General features: G+C 46.5%; 1 protein-coding gene across 5 annotated transcripts in view; it reads left to right on the forward strand.

The window, feature by feature from the left end:
- The first annotated feature begins 1,847 nt into the window (after nucleotides 1-1,847).
- LOC149327953 (uncharacterized) overlaps nucleotides 1,848-20,693 on the forward strand; it is a 28,826-nt gene continuing 9,980 nt past the window's right edge. For 3 of the 5 annotated variants that reach the window (XR_016286195.1, XR_016286194.1, XR_016286196.1), the window contains exons 1-8: nucleotides 1,848-1,976; nucleotides 2,964-3,015; nucleotides 3,401-3,547; nucleotides 4,405-4,532; nucleotides 8,680-8,827; nucleotides 9,522-9,704; nucleotides 17,282-17,423; nucleotides 19,115-19,224. Coding sequence is in view for 2 of the 5 variants with exons in the window: in XM_089563085.1 (XP_089419211.1) it covers nucleotides 9,642-9,704; nucleotides 16,142-16,285; nucleotides 17,282-17,401; nucleotides 19,115-19,224 (437 nt within the window). In the remaining 3 variants the exon portion in view is untranslated. Of the gene's footprint in view, nucleotides 1,977-2,963; nucleotides 3,016-3,400; nucleotides 3,548-4,404; nucleotides 4,533-8,679; nucleotides 8,828-9,521; nucleotides 9,705-16,141; nucleotides 16,286-17,281; nucleotides 17,424-19,114; nucleotides 19,225-20,693 lie in introns of those variants that run through there. The other 2 variants (XM_089563085.1, XM_089563086.1) reach the window with 2 other exon arrangements.

Genomic DNA, 20,693 nt, shown 5'->3' on the forward strand with positions numbered 1-20,693 from the left:
GTGCTCTGGCGACGAGGGCTCGTTGTTCCTGGAGGTCCGAGCTGGACAGGGCCGCCTCGCAGCCCTCCCGCCTTGGCTGATTTATGATGTCAATACTGTTGTTTGCCTGACAAGCCCATACCATATGGTATAGGCTTTTCTTCTGGCCACAAAGATTGCACTGTGCCGAAACGTACTCGGGCTCAATGGCGTGAAGCTTACCTGTATTATTGAACGACATAGTTTGTAGCCTTCGAAGGTGACATTCTTCTTATTTAATTACACCATTCGTGGGCCTCAGGAGTGTCTGCCTTTCAAGGCGCAAATTCTGTAATATCTCTGAATATGTTGAAAACGGAGAGGGGGAGCCTGAATCAGTAAGGGAGGACGGCGAAGGATTCAGGGGAAATAAATCTCTGGCCGAAGCCTGTGCGCGCTCGTTTCTTTAACTCCTTAATTCCTTCCGTTCAGCTGAAGTCCTACATTGAGTGAGAATCTTGCAGACTAGCGGCGTGGTTCTGCCAGGCATATAGTTTCTATAAGCCGCCTGGGAATCTGTAACTATGTCTTTCGATACGGAGTGCGTCGCGGCTAGGGCAATCGCTACTTCCTCCATAGCCTGTGCATCCCCGTTACGAACGTAAAGCCCGTCCACGGCCTGCAGTTGGTGCACCACTGATATTGTTGATATTCCTTGTACAGGACCCGTAGCTTCCACGAAGAAGGCTCCTTCTTCTCTTAAATAGCACTCGTTCATCTTCTTGCTCCTCGCCTCTCGTCTAGCCTGATGATGCTCCGGGTGCATGGTTTTGGAAAGCGGAAGCGTAAGGAATTTGCTCCTCAACTCATTAGGTACATCTGGTCTCCCAGCCACTTGCTGCGGAAAGCTAATGTTTAAATCTTCTAAGACCCTGCTGCCGGTCGTAGTTGTGGCCAGTCGCATTACGTGGCTTGTAAGATGGGCGCTAATCAATTAATCAGACTTGTTGTGTACCCCTAGTTTTAGCATACGCTCCGTAGATGCTTTCATGGGTAGGCCGAGTGCCTTCTTATAAGCGGTTCTAATAATAGCGTCCAGGTGGCTTAGATCGGTCTTCCTCATACGAAGGTACGGGGCCACGTACACTATCCTGCAGATGACAAAGGCCTGTATTACTCTTAGGGTATCCTGTTCTTCCATGCTGTTTTTCTTGCTTGTGATCCGAGATATCATACGGATGACCTGTTCGCACACCGTTCGGAACTTGTGGATCGCTGCTGCGTTCACACCCTTATGGTTAATGAGCAGCCCCGAAATTCGTATTGTTCCCACCTCGGGAATGGGTGTGTCGTCGACCGACATTTCCAGTGATGCAGTATCCCCCTACCCTCGCAGGACGAGGAGCTCCGACTTGTCCGGGGAGCAGCGCAGTGCGCATTCTTCTGCATACTTTTGAACCGTACTGGCACCCTCTTGGAGGGCCTCTTCCATCTGTCCAGAGTTTCTCTCCGTTGCCCATATGGTTATGTCATCCGCGTATAGGGCGTGCCGGATTCCCTTTATGGCACTAAGTTGTTCCGGCAGGTGCATGAGAGCAACGTTGAAGAGCATTGGAGAAAGGATTGCTCCCTGAGGCGTCCCTTTGGTCGGAAGCAAAACGCAAAAGCGCCCGCATCCTTTGCGAAATCACTACACATTACTTACCGCCTGGGCATCCAGATTTACCACGAGTCATTCACTACTGTGTCCTCCCGTAGCCTGTGTCGCTTCGGGACGTTAAACCACCGCCTGTTGTGGGTTGTTTTGGAATACTGCAGAAGTTAATTTTTCCGTAAGTCAGTCACTGGCGTTCTTTTTATTTCGTCCTGATTGGCAGCTCGAGCCCTTGGGCAAGCCCTCCGTCCAAGCCGGGGGCACCTCTTGCGTCTGGAGTGTTATCATCACGTGGGTGCCGCCGACGGCCGGCCATTGTACAGCAGCCCCTACTGAGTCGGCCGTGCAGAAATATTGGCTGAAAGTGAGTACGGTTGCACGTGACTTTTCCACGTAGCAGATGCAAACACGACTCGGTGATCCACGGTCTGAAGGCCACAACTAAAAAACTTCAGGCAAGGCTCGAATAAACAGAATTTCGTAATAACTTAAAATCCATAGCTGGAAACTCAAAATCAAGTTTACGGAAATCGTGATATACGAGTGCCGTGTACTGCACTGCCATTTTCTCCAGTGGAATCACCGTGCATGGTTTTACCTGAAATAAAGAGGGGGTGAACCTTACAAGCTTTTTTTTGCGGTAGATGTCACTAAGCACACTCATATTCTTAATATCTATCACTGATGTTCAGCTTTATCAATGTATTAAGAAACTGAAAGTGCATGATCGGTGCAATACATGTCTTTAGTGAGATGTAGGTGTCATGTACTGCGTTTGATTTATTTTCAGTTTTCTGCGAGAAAGTGATAAAGGTGTCTTAATCAGCTCCACCTATTTCTCTGCAAGAGAACGTTGTGCTGTTTCATTGTAAGGACTATATGAACCAAGTGAGGGGTGATAATTTTTGCTATTTACAGGATGATGCAACTGGACGCCACGTTTAAAAGGTCTGTCGGACCGTTTTTTTCGTGAGAAGCCTTGACGGAAACCAAACACCGGAACTATATAGAGCTGGATATAATAGTGGCTGTTCTGACACTCATGTTTAATTGCGGCTGCAGGGCAAAATTTCGTCACAGTTTCAGGGTCCAAGAGGCCTTTTGCAGAAAATTAACACGAACTGTTTTCTATGTGCCATCACATGGCGTAGCACATGTTTGCACGCCAATGGTGACAAATTTGGCGCTGACAGAAAAGATTGGCGATATTTGGCTACTCTTGACCTCTGTATGGCAACTTTCCTGTACTGGTCAAAAGAAACACTGCCGACACCTTAGGAAAATCGCACTATTTTGTTTTTTTATTGCAAATGAGTTGGCACGTGTTAATTTCTCATCGTTTCTTCTGCAGATGGCTGCTGCTCCTGTTTAGCGTCAGCCTCACGGCGTAACCACGATGATGGGTATGTGGATAACTTTGCTCTACCTCTGACATTCTCTTAGTGAATAATTATGCCCCTTTGTGATGCTGCATTACCCACTCTGCAGTACATATCGGTGTGTAGGAGAAATTAATATGCATTCTGTTGCACTAAAAGGCGCGCAGGCGGTATGTGATATTAGCACGTTTTGAAGAGCCGCAGGTAGTATAAATTAGTTAGAGACCCTCGATAATAACGTTGCTCATATCCAGTGCATCATTTCGGGAAGTTAAACCCATAATTCAAATGTGACGGCAATTATAGCCAGTCACGTCGAGGCTGCAATAACTTTTTTTGTCATTGCTCCTTAAACTAGACAAACGCAAGCTGGAACCGTGCCACTAACGTTCTCTCTCTTGATGGACAGTCTGACTCTGGGACGAGCCATCCACAAGTGTGGGACCAAGATGCGCCTGCTGTGACTGGACTGTTATCGTCACGAGAGCACCACTAACCTCTGAATCCTGTACAGCGCCCATTCCCTGCCCACTATGGTGGGAAAGGCGTCCTGAAGGTGAGGAAGAGTGCCAGTGGCTTTGTGCAAGCAGTAGCCGCAGCCATAGCTCAGTCTTCCATGCTACACGTGCAATTTGAGGCACAGAGTGCAAGCCTAAACACAAACAGGATGGGAATTGACTTCGCTGAAACTTGTTAGGCGTGCTGCTGAAAGATAGGCAATTCCAATTATTCAAATAGGCGCGGCAAGCACTGCACTTAGTTCCTAGCCTTCCTTCTCATTTCAGTAAGTGAGCGCAGTTGTTCGGAATCATAAAGAGAGTCAGAGTTCTGGCTTTTGCACTCGCTGGAATACTTGTGACAAGCCTTTGTTTCGAGGTCTCCACTCTCAAAGCTGACGCTAAGTCCATCTAATCAAACGCATGCACGACGTTTGGGGTTGGCGAGGAACTTCCCATATTAAGACATCCCCCTACCGTTTGGAGTTCGTTCCATTTCTGTTAGTGAAAGCAAAATATTAAGTAGTCAGTTTTACTAGTTGTTCAGTAACAAGAAGCTTTTCTTTGTGTCATTTAGAAAAGGAATCAACCAGGGAAGGAGGAAATGTGTGCTGTGTTATCCTTGCAATTCCACGACAAGACCCCTGCTGAAACACAGGTGTGCTTCGCTCAGTTGCTCTCCGTACTTCCGATGCTAAACAAGGCTCTGCGACAGTCATGCGTGTACGGTAGAAAGAAAAGGCCCATATGGACGAATTGCGGACAGCTGCAAGATATTGGCCCGATGGTTCTTGAAAAGGAGTTAAATAATGGCGGTGGCCTAGCATAAAGTTTCGTGTGTTTGTAATTATGACACGTACAATCCATTGCCAGCCAATTATGAAGTGGTTTCTCACAGTACTCCTTCCTTTCATAGCAGGGACGTGCTTTGGTGCTGGCTGCCGCCGGAGAGCTCACCGAACCAACCAAGTGGCCGCCATCATCTGCACCGCAGTCGTCACGTGGACGGACGGTCGACGCAACTCTTGGGCTTTTAAAGCCAAGGTAAAGTATTTAGCATACTTTTTCTTAAATATTCTCCTCTTATTGCTACATAGGGGCACAAAATTTGTATTATATATTGATAAAAATAAATAAATCTTCAAGTATGTGAGCAAATAAGTATCAATATAAGAATTACTATTCTTACTATGTATCGCAATAAAATTTTGGTAATGAGCCACATTAAATTACTACAAATTTAGCCGTATGTTTAAAATGTACCGGCTGCGTCAGCTAAATGTAAGCAAGTTTTTATTTAAAATAAAACGTGCTGCTATACGCACACGTTAAGAGTCGTTTGTCCTAGTCGTCGGTAATGCTCGTTTTTTCAAATCTGTTGAACACTGAAGGCTAATTACCTTCATTGTTTACTATTGTCTTCGGGAAAAAATTATGGATGCAGAAGTTGTAATTCGTTACGAAAAACGGCAGTCTGGAATGTTTATAAGATAGTATCATATACGTACATTCTCTAACCGCCCCAAAATGAATGCCGCCGACGAGCGTACAGTTACTGCTGGGTATCTTGGGCCCACTGCAAACACAGTCATGTCGGGGAACGTACTCTGACGATGAGCGGTATCTGTTGTCCCCAGAAACCGCGTCATGGTGCACTCAAGTAACACGGTTACAACGTTATCACTTTTGTATTCCGTAGGCTTTCTTTTTTGTTTCTCAAAAGATGTTCATAAATGGTACCTTGTTCTTAATCTTTCAGGTTGCTCCTTTTTCACGTGATCTAGGTCTTGCGAATACACTTTTAGTCGAATAGCAGTATTTACAAATTTTGTAATCACTTCACAAATTAACTAGGAAGAAAGTTACTGAAGTCTGTCACACGGCTCTCAACAGTACTCTTCTTTTTAGTCGCATACGACACTAATTCATTTTTCTTTTTCTTACTCGTTGTATTCATTGTGGATAAGTGATTTTGTATAAATTTGTTTTATCTTCTACATTTTGGCTGAACAGTTTGATAATTCTAGGCTGGTGGTTTTACCTTCCGCTATATACGCGCTTTTCTCTGCACACGCCCCCTGCTGATAGCGACGGAAGCTTGAAGAGAAGGGTGTGATAGGCTTCAAGCAGGTTGTGGGCCTGCCAGCCGCGGCACCAGTGTAGCACGCGCCGTGGTCTGTTCGTCGGTAAGATAGGCGCCGCTGGCCAGATGTGGTGCCAGAGAATCGCAAGCTCGAAAGCGCATGGGCCGTTCGCCCGATACGAGACTGATCGGAGGTATAATTTCGCCCTGTCCCAGTCGAAACACAGAGCCAACGATGCTGGGCAATGCGTGTTCTGTGTGCGGCAAATTAAACAGCGTTAAGTATTCAAATGAGTAAGTATTCAAATGAGCTTTCTGTAAACCATTTTCTCTTTAAGTGGGGCTGCGTCTACATCGACCAGCTAACGTCGTCTCGGAATGTGCCATAACCTCCTTCGAAACCGTATCGCAATTCGCCTCATATGCGTAGCTGCCGCAACGGGAAGCTGCTGGTCGCGCTGCCATCCAGAATGGGGTCGGTACATGAGAGGGCGCTGCTCTAATGGGCGGACGACGCTTGCGCTTGCAGTGTATAAAAGGTGGGGAAGTGCAGCTGTAGGAGTATTGTATACTGCTCCCCTTTGAGAATTAAATAGTTGGCGTGTGAGGGCATGCGCAAAATATCATTATGGCAGAAATTTCAAAAACAATTTGATTCCATGGTACGCGATGGCATCGACTCAGTACAAAATCAAGAGACGTTAACTTTATGTTAGGATTAAGTGCTTCTTGTGAAATTATGAGTTCTTTGATCAGCGTCCTGCACGCCGCCGCATTTTGCAGGCCACTGCACTCGATGGAACTCTATGGCACAAGCAACAAATGCTAAAGATAATTCTGCAGTGCCCGGTATAGTACTTTGCATATCTACTGCCCTTCATGGTTCATTACAAGCAACCTACGAGGCGGTAACCGTCTTTGTAATGTTAACAGGCCTATTGAATTTAACACGCAATCTACGAGGGAGTAACTGCTTTTGTAATGTCAACAGGGCTATTAAATTTACAAGCAACCTGCGTGGGAGTAACTGTTTTCGTGATGACAACACGCCTATTGAATTTAGCAAGCAACGTACGAGGCAGTAACTGTTTTTGTAATGTCGTCCGGCCTATTGAATTTAACACGGAACCTACAAGGGAGCTACTGTTTTTGTAATGTCAACCGGCCTATTAAATTTAACAAGTAACCTACAAGCGAGAAACTGTTTGTTAATGTCAACTAGCCTATTGAATTCAACAGGCAAATACGAGGGAGTAACTGTTTTTGTAATGTAAACAAGCCTATTGAATTTAACAGCGAACCCACGAAGGAGTAACTGTTTTCCTAATGACAATCAGCCAATTGAACTGTGCAGGACAGTAAATCTCCAGTTCAGCTGCACTTCTGCCATATACTGTAAAACAGCATGTTTTTTTTTCCGGTTGCTGCTTCTTATGTCAGGGTCTAAGCTGCAGCAATAAAGTTTGTTTGAAGTACGTTGCGGCCCCGCGAGAAGTAGCCTCATGCGACCACATTTCGACGGGGGCAAAATGTAAAAGGCTCCCATCTGATCCACGATGCCAGCGTACGTTAAAGAACCACACATGGTCTAAAGAATACGGAGCCATCAAGCGCGCCGTCTTTTATAGCTCATGTATCACTCTTGGAAAGCCACAATTAACGATTCACATTTAAATCTCTCAGCAGCACTCGAAGCCAAGGCTGGGGACTATAGCGGTTCGCTACTGAGCGCAAGGTCCTTAAAATAGAATTGCTGCCACAAGGACCTCATTTGCGATGGAACTGAAGCGCCAAATTTTCTGCGCGATTTGGTATAACGTCATTGCACAGGAAGACTGCCAGGGACTTTAATAAAATCAGAAGGACGCTTAAGCTTCGCCTTAAGAGTAGACGCGATATTCCCTTCTCCTTCTTTGTTCCTGTTCTCATTCCTTTTCTTTCTCATTTCTCACCTAAAGTCAAGTTGTAGTCGTAGTTCGTCGCCACATTGTTCTCGACAAACCCGATGCAACAAACGGCAGCATAGCTTCCACGACGAACGAACGGGCAGCAAGTCCCAAGCTTCGTGGTGAACGCACCTTAGATATTTAGTGTGTTGTTTGCCGCACCCCCGCACAGCCCCACTGCGTCCAACAAGACGAGCGGGAGGTGCTGCAGTCCCGTGCTGTCTGTTGGGGCAGTCGCGTACATTGCGAGGAGGAGGGAGCGGTTTCAGTGGGCACCGCCTGATGGCGCTACGTGTGCATGAGGCGAAGAGGGAAAGTAGCGGAAACGTACTTTGCTACTCGCTTAACTGCGACTTCTGTAATTTCCATGCTCATAATTACTAATACACACCCCAGTACATGTCTCTAAAGCACCCTTCTAAGACAACAGCGTATTCACTAGACGTGCCTTTGTTCAGTCGAAACCATTGAGATGGCATGGCGAAGTTGTTAACGTGCTCGTCTCGCATTCCGGGGGCCCTGGTTTCGATTACTTACCTCGGCCAATTTTCTACTCAGTTTTCTTTCTTAATGTTTCTTTGATTGTTTGCTCATGGCCAACGCTGCTGACGACACCGGCTTTTCTTCGACATGGGGCCGTTGTTTAATGCTCGCGCGTTAAAACTCCCAATTTGGTTTTTACCCATGACTAGTTCTGCCCAGTTGGCCCTGAATGAGAATTTTTCTGTCCCACTCGACCCACTAATGGAACCACTTACTTCCCAGTTGGTCCCCAGAGCCCATTTGGCTCTCGACTGGAAACTGATGTCTCCCATTTGGTGGCAAACTAGACAGATTTGCTGCCCTCTTGGCCGCAACTGGGTCTCGGGGTGGAACCAGCTGGATTCCAGTTGGAAACAGTTACTCCCAGTTGAAACCAGTTACTCACACTTCAATTCGCCTTATTTGGAGCCCTAAAGCTGCACTTCTGTGGATGCTGATGAGTAATTACTCCTCCTATATTTCAAATACAGCTCACTTTAGGGACTACTCAAGAGCACAATTACCGCAATGAAAAACCTACACTGTCGTCAGTCTCGCGTAATATGCAATTCTTCTAGCCGGAATGCCCAAGTTACTCTGTGTTGCATTTCTAAATCTTGGCTTCACTTCTGCCTTCCAGTCTGGTTGTCTTCCTTCGAAGCCAATGCCTGGCTCAATCGCTCCAGCTGAAGCAGACTTTCCTGCCTTTGCACGCACATTGTCACTTCAGCGGATGCAACTCACAGCGGTGCATCCGCGGCCAGCCACAGGCGGCTGCGGTGCAAGAGGTGAGGTTAAGATGCTCCCTTTGAATCTTCCACGCAGTGTATGATGACGCGTGTTCAGGTAATGCCCGCTGTATTTGTACGAGACACAAGAGTTATGCGGATGAAATCAAGTGTGTAAACTTTGTTCTCTGCGGACATTGCAGCGCACATATGCGTGCGAAAAATCTCGGCGCGCACTCAAACCAAGTCTCCCTTCTCCTAAAATGAATGCTCATAACGATGCGTTAAAGTCTCCTAAAGCAAGTATTCATTTCAAAATACCCACACATCTTCCGGAACTCTTTCGCTACTGACAATTAGACATTCCTTCAACATGGCGGCATTAAACACAATGTATTCTATTTTTTGTGCATTATTTTTGTTTGCTGCTTCATACTTGCGTCAAAATTGCTTGATGCATTTTTATTCCATCAATATCGCGGTCCTAACAACGGTTTCATTACTGGCCCCTCTTCGGTAATAAAAACAATAAATGCGAGTTCGATCATGGCCGTCGCTGTTGCATTTCTATGAAGACGAAATTCTAGAAGCCCATGCACTGTGGGATGTGAGTGCATGTTAAAGAGCCACAGGTGCTCAAAATTTCTGGAGCCCTATACTAAGGCGTCCATTAGAGCCTTAGTTCCTTTGGGATGTTAAACCCCCATGAACCATTAACCATATTTTTTTTGTAAATACTGATTTTACTTTTCAGGTGGACATTTCAAAAGGCATTGACATGCCACAGGCTGCCAGTCGGCAGCTGTCTTGCTACAGCAGCCGCCTTGTTTTCAATGCCACCAGTGCTCTCTGGTTATCATGACATCCCTGAACGATGCCCAGTCGACGAGTGGAGGTGCGGGGGCCACACCTCCTTGCCGAGCCCATGGAGACACCGGTATGTATGGCGTTCTCGAAATCGGCGATGTTTCGGCTACGCAACACGTGGCAAGAGTTTTGAATATGAAACTGGGAGGAACATAATCAGTGGAGAGTATCTCAAAATTTCGTGCACAGAGGCTGTCAAACTTTATAGTAACACCGAGTCATTTGTGCAAGAATTTTCCTCCAACGCGTCTCTCTTTAGCCTTAGCAACATTCATCTGATCCATTTTTTTTCTTAAGCTCATTCAGCCATCTTTGTCGTCTGCCAAATTCACACATCAGTTTTAAAGATTGACTAGAGATGTTTTGATGCCGTGCAGAAAATCTGCATTAAAGCACAAACTTGACGGCTTGTTCCTCCCGACTGCCTGAACGTGTGCGCCACGTGTTATAACAGGTGTCTGCCTAGAGTGCAGATCTCGCCCACGAGGAATGCATTGATGAAGCCTTCAAAGTCGCAGCTGCCTCAGAACTGCTTACCTATCAACGATCCATTAATATTCAGAGATTTCAAATCATTCTGCAATAAACTACCAGCAATGTTAAAAAATCCAAAGACGTACTGTATCAACATGGTCTGCAACGACAAAATGTGCTGATCTGTTATAAGCTGGAAAAAGCTGAACACTCTTCTGCATCCTCATATGAAAAAAACTCTCCCTAGTGTTATCGAACATGCAGGTCAAACATTTTGGGGGGGAGAGCATTGGTGAATATATTTAATTAACTTTTCGTGCTGTTAATTAAATGTATCCACCAATGCTCTCCCCCCAAAATGTTTTACCTGCATGCTCGATAACACTGGGGAGAGTGTTTTTCATATTAGCATGTAACGCCTTAGCTGACGATGCTGCTCGATCGGCTCACGATACAACGAACACTGTCCGCATACCACTGAAAAGAGCTGACGCAGTAAGGCACCATCAACTACTCGCCCGAAACCTGACTGTAACGTCGTGGACTGGCCCTGGAGGTTGGACATCCCGCTCGCACCAGTTCAACCTCTTGCTTCCACATCATATACCATTCGGCCTCCACCGCGATGATACTACGCTGTTGTGCCGCCTGTGGCTGGGAGTGTCGTTCACAAACGCCCATTCCCATCTCATCGCAATGGCAGACTCTCCAGCGTGTGACCAGTGCGGTTGTGATGAAACGATCGGACACCTCCTCTGTGACTGCCCTTGTTTCGAGCAAGAGCGCGGTTTCCTAATTGCTACTCTGTACCACTTGGACTCGCGTCCTTTAATAGAGTCCAACGTTTTGGGGCCTTGGACACAACCTTCCTCACATAGGAAAGCGGTCAAAGCGCTCCTGAGATTTTTAAGGGACTCGGGGTTGTATTCCCGTCTATAATCTTTAAGTTTTCAGTGCGCGCCCTCTGTCCCCGTGACATAGTGGTCGCTGGACACTTAGAAAACTCATTTCCTTGCTGCTCTTTTTCCTTTTTTCCCCTTTGTTCCCCACCCCAAGTGTAGGGTAGCCAACTGGGCATCGCCTGGTTAACCTCCCTACCTTTCTGTCCTTTTCTTTCTCTCTCTCTCGTGCTGAAGAGTGGTGAAAGTCTTGAGGCTGCTAGCACATCTGCACCTGACTCTTTTCTTTCTTTGCCCGAGAGACTCTGACGAAGTATTTTAATATATTAATGTTACTAAAAACGGCAACTGAAAGATTTCAACAGAATTCAGATTGCACGTGTGAAGTATGTACTTAAATTCATCTGCCCTGTCTTAACACACGTCTACATTCTAATACCTTCAACTGGTGTATTTCATGAAAAAAATGCAAGAAGCCCAAGTGGTGCCTATATTTAAACAAGGCGGTAGAAGTAACCTTCATAACTACCGCCCTATTTCAATTTTAACTGTATTCTCATAAGGCATGGAGAAATTAATGCATACAAAGATGACAACATAACTACACCAAAATAAATATGCTACATGATTTTCAGCACGGCTTCATGTCGCATCGGTCTGCTGAAACAGCTCTTCTAACCCAAAGAAATAATCATGGAATCTTTTATGAAAAAGACGTTTGTATAGGTATAGAGGTTGTGCCAGCAAACTTGGACCAATGTTTATAAAAAAAACTAAGCGTTCTTCAGAACTGAAATCGTGTGGTTGTTGTTAGGGTTAGAGTAGCATTACAGTACCATTACCATCTAAGTTACAGTACCATTTCTTCGCTCCTGCTTTTGATTAATTAGTCGAGATAAATAAAGTAACTTTTTGAATATAGCTTGAAACGTTCACGCGTTCAGTGCCCTGCACTGTGAAAGAGGGATGAGGGAAAGGAGAGAGTGGCGAGGGGCACAGTCACAATTGGTCACTGGAATACTGGAATTAATTTCAATACTGTTGCATATAATGATAGATTTGCTGATTGGTATATGTTTGTTTTTAGTTCCAAATAATACAGGTTTGATGTATTCCCATTAATCAGGAGACGATTTCTGCTAGTAAATTCGTGTAATTTTGCTGTTTAAATTAGCGTCTTCGACATGGTCGTATTAAATGTCAGCACATTATGATGATGCGCTCCTGAGGTTTCTGTCCAGGGCTCTCCAAGTAGTTCTTACACTCTAAACAGAAAAATGCGGTTTAAGGTGTTCTACACCGCACTCTCTATTATAAAACAAGTACGCCAGAGAAGAGCTTGTTCCCTTTTTGCATTCAGTTAGGCGTATTCGAGTATAGAGTGTAGGCCCACTTCCATCTTTTCTGCTTAGCCTCCAGGAGTGCAACAGCAGAAGCATTTTTCCCGCAGTAAAGGCTCATGATGATGATCTTTAACTCATGTCCTATTTTCCCAAGCCTTAAGCTGCCCGCGTTCAGGTTTGCCCTTTCGAACTTGGGAAAACCGAAGTTAAGGCGCGAAAAACGACACGGAGGCACTTTCCGGCCAAGCATGAATCGGTAGAAGCCTGTGGAGAAATCCGCTCGGTGGCATCAAAAAAATGAACTTCACCGCACACAACGAATACGCCAACCGATCACAAGTGCGGTTTCCCGCGTGAGGCTTGGGCGGCTCACTTCGGTCTGAAATTCTAGGGAAATTTATCTGGTATTTTTATATCATAGACTGAGCAGCATTGGGCACTATCACTTGTGAGTTCCACAGTGTACAGCTATTTTAAGCCGTTCAGCCAAGGAAAAGGTGTAGGTGAGACTATAAAGATGTGCTGATGAACTAAGCCGGGTGCCGCGATGACTGGTACTGTGATATGCTATTTATAAGAAACCGTTTGTCGGCACCGTTATGTTCAGAGTGTGGTTTGAATCGATAAAGATGCTTATCAGCGATTTTTTTCCTGAAATTGTTCTTTGTTCTTTGGATATACTTGTGTCCCGCTTAGTTTTCGTCGACAAAAGAAAATGTCGGGGCGTCGCTTAAGAAAGAGTCTGAGAAAAAAAAATGCAGGTTGCGTATAATTGATTTGGAGCGCAGATTTCAGGCGCCCTTTTCTGCATTCCGCGTCGTAGTCGTCGGCGTTCGCGTAGTCGGCGTAACACGCAACCTGACAGCCATGGCAGGTAGTAGCAGCGACACGCCACCTGAAACGGCGAGAGCAGGAGCAGGGACACCAGGATGATGGCTGCGATGGGAAGATTCCGAAGGGTGGCAACCGATATAGAAACACATCTGCCTGAAATTCTTTACCTCAGCATAACGCAATATTTAAATGCGTGAAGAGCTGGCCTCAAATTGTGCATTGTCGACTATCGTAATCGTGTGTCAATTTTTTTAGTTCCTGTGAACGCGACAACAAATTCCTTGTCGGTATCCGGCAGTTTGCATCTGAGCCGTCTCCTCTGGCTTTTGCAGGCGTGTTCGATAGATGAGAAATGGAAAGGGCGAAGCGGTACCTCGCACGCAGTACTCTTTCTCCTGAGCCTTGTCCTGAAGACGAGCAGCGTGCTTGTGAATACGTACTCATCTGTGATGTCGTCTTCCAGGGCGGCTTCTCATTTTTATTTTAGCAATGCAGGTGTTATGGATACTTCACCGCCGCATACGTCGTGGTGGACATAAATATTTTAATCGGTGCCAAATTATTGAGCACAAACGGATTTTCGTTGCCTTCTGCGTTAGTGGCTTCCTTTTGAGGCCCATCAGATCGCGTGCCAATGAGAGAGGTCGTCGCTCTGACATATTCCAGACCAGACGTGTGGGCGGGATTTGTATTTCGAGAGCTCCTCGCGGCCACAGCTTCGGTAATGCCGAAGTGGACGGCAGAATTCTAAGCCATGTACGCTCGTGTCCAAGATTTTTTCTTATAACTTGGGAGGGTAGGGTGGGAGGGAAACGCAAGGTGGGGGACTTCGAGTGTGGAATGATGAAAGCAGGATCAGGAAAAACGTTTGCGGGTCAGACGACACGCTGCGAATTCAGGAACTGTATTTGAGCAGTGACGTGCTCTCGCTCCCAATGTTTGCGGAATAGAAATTGTCGCCTCGTTGTACAGACATCTGTTAACATGGCATCTTCGGGCTCTTCACTAAAGTATGGTAGCACCTTTGAAGAGCTTGGTGTCAAACTGGGTAAGGCAACTACACTTACTAGCGCTCTTCAAGAAATATTTGACCAGTTATTTGTTATAATGCAAATTGTAATCTATCTGACCGAGAACCAGATAACAGCACGCAACAAGCTCTTAAGTCACCTTATCCGAAACTTCTAGAAGCGGGTGGCTTTTCCAAGAAAGAGAGGAGTCACCGAAGTACTCCTTGATAGCAGCGTCTCCCTCCCGCTCTTTCCTCGAGAGGGCCGCGCGCGCCCTGCTTCCCCAAGGTCGCGGGGAGAGGAAGACCTGGGCCCTGCTCTGAGATGCGCCTATGGTTGCGCGCGGCTTGCACAGCATTAAATTCATCACCAAATTTATTATCAGTGACTCCAAGACCGCAATAATTTCTATAAATGTCGCCTCTCTCCCGTCACCTTCCACATCCCACAATCTATCACGCACACTCCTCCCTTGAATGGAACGTACGGCCCACTCACACGCCCGACGCTTTATGTATCCGGGCGGGGCCCAGCCCCTATCCCGACCACGGAGCAAGGTTAGCGAGAGACTGGTTAACCCCTTATCAGGATACCCGAAATTACCGACTTCGACAGGTCCCTACACCGCACGAAATCTCCTAGCGCCAGCTTCAAACCAACGCCTTTCCGAATCGCACAGTTCTCTCCTATATCCACCCTACCCTCTCCTCTCCCAACTGCACATTCTGCTGTGTCCACGCTACCCTATCCCACATCATGTGGACCTGCCTTATCACCCCCTTCCACTTAATCACTGCCGATTAGCAGCCAGAGATCGGGCTGCGCATCTCGGAGCTGGGCCTTCAGGTTCGACTCGTCCAACGGGCTGGCCGGGTCGCTTTTGCGCATAAGCTCTTACCCATCCGGCGGCGTGGCTGACCTGCTGCGTTATAAGGAACGCCGGCCTTTCCACTCTGCTAATAGTTTGTCTGCCTGTGTTTGTTCTTCTTCGTGGCTCGCCCCGCGAACTCTTATGGTCATACATATTCTGATCAATTTTAAGCACCTGAAAGAAAAGCGATCAGAACTGTGCATCATTAAAAAATCGGCACCCAAAACTACTCAGAATTTTGGTAATTTCCATAGGCGCGCATTGTTTAAACCTAGAATAGTTTTCGAACGAAGAATGGACGAGACATTGAAACGTGGCTGGGTATGAGTTATACAGGGGGTAAGCTATAGAATCTAACCCGTGAGAAAAAACCTCGTCCGTTGTCTGTACGATCAGTTGTACCAAATTATACTACTTTTTCTAATGAAGCCGCAGAGGCGGTAACGCTTAGGGGAGCTGCTAGTAGCGTCGCAAATTCCCGATAACGGAAGTTCTATTTCCTTTTTCTGAATTTTTTTTCACGTCAATGTTTTTTTCGCTTGCCGCATTTTGTTGTGGTGTCTCCCGGTCCCTTGCTCATTTCTCGCGAGCGCTTTCCTTTGTCATTGTAAAGATTATAAAGTGGTTATTTCGGCCTTCGTTCGCATTAAAGAATGCGAACATTACAGAATGCGCATTACAGAATGCGAATGCGAATCTTGATAAGTGTTTGCAGTGTTCATCGATAATTTCTTTGTCTGTTACGCTCTCAGTTAATACCTATGTGTTTTCTTGTGTTGGGTTTAATGGCGCATAAAGAACTAAGGCTATTATGCTCCAAGCTCATATTACCTATGCATGCGTGTGTAACCAAAACAAGTAACTATGGACATCAGTGTTGGTTGTTTTGTTAGGGCATTGTCATGAGGTCAAGGCGAAAGCGATCGGCGTTTTCGAAGAAATGGCCTTGCTGGCCAATGTACATTTGTTCCTCCCTTCTGGAACCATGCCATGGTGCCTCGTGTGCAGCGCCGCCGTTAAGCTGGATCACACTCCGAGTTTTTCTCTACTAAACTCATGCTTCTCTCAAAATGCAGGCAAGCCGAGGCCGGCTTGTGCCAAGCTCTGCCGCTGATCCCCGTGGGCCTCTCGTCGAGCTCATTTCGCGGCCTGTCGAACGAATGGCACAGGCAGCCCGGGTTTCATCTAATTCCACCAGAGTGGAGAAAGGGCAGAGTAAGGTCAGTCAGATGACATCAGTATCGTGCTACGCAGCTTATCATTTTCCTTGTTATTCAGGCGTCAGCCTCACTTGCCCCATTGTTAGGAAACCTGCCTTTTTGTGTGTGCATGTGTGTGTGAGATAACACTCGATGATACACTTAAAAGAAGGCGGTCAAATTAATGATGGGTCACGCGAGGTTGTTCGGAAGGAGTTACCGCACAAGTCCCACGGGCGGCAGTACCTTCCACCTGAAGGCAGTGACGCTGCGCTTAACCGCTGCTGCACTGCGCCAGGAGGACTCTTAGGAATCTGTACTGTGCATACACCGGCATTAACCCATCAGCTATCACGTCATGCCCTTAAGGTAGAGCGCGGACCGCAGTACGGCGGCGACTGCCTTCACAAAGTTAGCGCGCCACCAGGACGGCTGCGGCGGCTGCGCAGAGCCATGCTGAGGTAGAATTGACAGCTGCGTTGCATCAGGTTACATCAGGCCGAAGCGCGCGCGGCGAGCGCGTTCATAAAGCGCCCGGGAGGGCTTGCTCCTTCTCACACGTAAGCAGCCTTAAGTGCGTCTGTCGCGTGTTTAAGGCGGAAGCCTTTAATGCCACATCGTTGTAAGCAAAAGTTGTCGACAGAAATGTCACGCTTTTCAATTGGTCGAAACGGACGTGACGTCAAAGCGCGCGAACTTCAAACGGGGCCAATTGTACTTTGGCTATAACCATGCAACCATTTGTATAGATCGTATAGTGATGCTCCATGTAAGTGAAAATGAGTTGAATTAATTGCTTAATTACGTTCAATTAGTCTTCACGCTCTACGCGGCTCTTCATATGCAGGAAGTCGCTCCACTGAACATGAGAGATGCGTGTTGCCGCTTTGCCAACCAATACAGCTACTCTCTGAGATGCGCTTTTTCACCGGCTCTAGACTTCACTTCTTCCCGTGCCCCGAGACGAGACTTCATGAGCGCGCTTATCGACACTTTTGCTTCGGTGTGCCGTTACAGGTGCAGAGGAAGATCATAGCCAGGATGCAGACACCATCTCCCACACATCGCTCAGTGGGAGGTGCCATTGTGCGGCCTGTGCGACGAAGCATCAGCCTTTCCGTGCTGCAGACCAGCAAGGTGGGCGGGGCTTCATGTCCGCGTACGTCGTTCGCAACTTCGACTAGTCTTCGCGTTGCAAGAACCGGGACGAACAGTAGAGTTAAACCTGGATATAACCACTCTTTTATTTGCCACAAACGACGTTCTCTGCAAGTGGCATGTGCGAACGAAGCAGTTTTACTGAAGTTTTACTGAAGCCGACCAGCAACTAAGAGGGCAAAGCGAGGGAGTAGTTTCGTGCTAGTGGTGCCCAGCGCTCCAGTAACGAAATAACTGCAAAAGATATGTTCCAGTGTGCTGCTGGCAATTAAATACCGCAGGGATTTTGCCGTGCCACCGCCGTTGGCGTTTTTGTTTACGCGCTGTGACATTAAGTGTAACTCTACAGACCCGTTGCTAGTAACGTGTGCTCCCACCAAATGACGGAACTGCGAAAGCTCCACTGTTTAATATGCGTAGGCGACGTGTGTACTGGTTTTATGCACTGACATTCGGCGTCAGTCAACTGAAATTGAAGCTGTAGGGAGAAAAGAAATACTGTATGTCCCGGCCGCAGCGGCTAGAATTTCTTTGGAGAAGAAATTCTAGAGGCTCGTGTACTGCGCGATGTCAGTGCACGTTAAAGAACCCCAGGTGGTCGAAATTTCCGGAGCCCTTCACTACGGCGTCTCTAATAGCCTTAGTCGCTTTGGGACGTTAAACCCCATAAACCAAACCAAACCAAATACTGTATGTATAGTCTGAATCACACGGGGGCATTGCTCCTCCTCTGGGTCGTACGTAAGGGCTGCATACCATTATTAGGAAAGACGAGGTCTTGTAAACTTGTCCACATGGCTCTACTCGAATCTCCTTGTCATTCGCTTTTATAGCTTCTCAATCTCAGCTATTTAAGCAGCGTTTGCTTAGGGCCTACTTGGTTCATGATTTCAAAGCGGAATACTTTTTAGTACCGCACATAAGGGAACAAGATATGTGTTAAAATTCACAACTGTTTAGATACAACGCGCGTACATATATAGAGTACTGCAGTCATTCGTAACCTTCACAATCTTACGCCTATATCGCCGAGAAATATCGTTTTCGTTTCAGCCACACTCAGGTGTCGCTGATACACACACATCAGCCTTTTATCTGATAAAAAAACGCTTCCAGTCCACGCTTGTTCCCTTTATGTGCTGCGCTAAAACATATTCCGGCTTAAAAATTTCAGCTCTTTCCATTTTGTAATTTTCCTTGGGCAGAGGCGTGCGCGGATGTGAGCGGGCAGATAAGTGTTGTTTGCATTGTTGTGCATCTGTAATCTGTGCCTGTTGAAAGGGCACCGTGTTTTGTAATACCAAATATCTGCAAGAGCATACGTGCCTGAAATGTTATTGATCAATAGTGTGTTGTAAGTTTCTCTCGAAGGGATTACCTATGTATGCTTCTTTAGGCGTGCGAGTCTGTACACAAATGTTCTATATAGGGTAGTGACTGTTTATTTCCATCAAGCGAAGCGCAGTCATATTGCAGCAAAGGAAATGTATATAGCTGCCACTTTTTTTTTATGTGTAGCATTTGCGCATTCAATTTCTAAGTGGGCAAAGATTTCGGGAGGAACGACCCAGTCGAAAATTTTGTCACCTGTTCCTCATTCCCGGAAGAGTGCAACTGCGACATTTGTACCGATCCGCCCTTTAATCGGATCCCCATTGAGTTGCCATTTGTGGAAATCATTCTTCACTCCAGGTGGTGGCTAACCAATCTCGGCAGCTGCCCAGCCCCGCAGCGTCGGCCGACAACCACTTGGGCCAGGCCCTGCGAGAGACGGGGGCCGCTTCAGGCAGCACACGAGAGGGGTGAGCCTTTTCACCGCACCGCACGGAGTTAGAGCAACAGCTGAATAACCAATGATCGCAGTGTCGTGCTACATGTATTCCTCTTCCTCATTATTCCTCTCTGTTTTATTGCGAAAGCAATACTACTTGCACTTTCACGCCTTTGTCGTGCCGCGGCGGTGACCACCATCGTGCCGCGGCGGTGACCACCAAAGCAATACTACTTGCACTTTCATGCCTTTGACGTGCCGTGGCGGTGACTACCATCGTGCCGCGGCGGTCACCACCATTAACCTTCATTTGACCCTGATTGCATTAGATTGGATTGGATTAGATTGGATTGGTCTGGACTGGATTGGATTAGATTAGATTAGATTAGATTGGATTCGATTCGATAGGAGTGGATTGGATTGAATTGGATTGGATTGCATTGGAATGGATTGAAATGGATTGGATTGGATTGTTTTGGATTGCAATGGATTGGATTGTTTTGGATTGGAATGGATTGGATTGGTTTAGATTGCATTGAATTGGATTGTATAACCGATGCATCACCACAAGTCTAACCACAAGCACCACCACCAGCTACACTACCAGCTGTACCATGGCGTAGGTACGGATATTGCTTTCGCAATTACCGGGCTTAACCAAGCTAAGCCACAGCGAATTTTTAGCAGTGTCCTGCTTTGCCGCCTTCATGCTATGGCACTTCCTGGTCGGAATTGCAGCAATTATTAGTGCTATAGTGTTTTTTAGATTGGGCATTCCCGGCCTTTAGCATTTTTTTCTTAGTTCGTCTGAAGACTGCACACCGGGCGGTCGGCAACCTCTGCCAGGTATGTGCGTGTATATACAGGGCGTCCTAGCTAACTTGGACCAAGTTTCATAAACAAAACTAAGCGTTCTTCAGAACTGAAATCACATGGATGCTGTTAGTCTTTATCTAAAGTTACAATACCATTTTTTTCACTCCTTCTATTTGATTAATTAGTCGAGATAAATAAATTAAGTTTTTAAATCTAGCTTGAATCGTTCAGACGTCAATAGGGATGTTGTGGAGCTCCACAAATATTGTCCAACCCAGACACCACTTCCAATGAGATAGACTTCGCGTTGCATTTTTTATTCGGGAATAACGCAAGCCCACGGATTTTAAAAATATACCAGGTGATAGCACACTCCGTGCGCCGGATGCGCCGGGATTACAGCGCTCTCATCCGTGCTTTGTAAAAAACACTCGCTTGGCGCCTTTCGTGCTGCCCAGTACAGGGCTTAGCGTTGTGCGTGGTCCCAAGATAAGCGCCAGTGTGTTCGGGGTGAATTGAAAGAAAGCGCGGCTCCTGTTTTTCAGCGTAATTCACACGACGTTATCAGGCTTGTTATATATGTCTTTGCTTGTTGGGATCTTGCTCCCAAATTCGAACTTATGAAATATCCATCGTTCTTCCGCATGAATTCTGCTAATGTGACAAAGCAATTATAAACGCAGA

This window comes from Amblyomma mixtum, chromosome 10 (assembly GCF_055824585.1).
Source record: "Amblyomma mixtum isolate Tamu chromosome 10, ASM5582458v1, whole genome shotgun sequence".
NCBI classification, from domain to species: Eukaryota; Metazoa; Arthropoda; class Arachnida; order Ixodida; family Ixodidae; genus Amblyomma; species Amblyomma mixtum.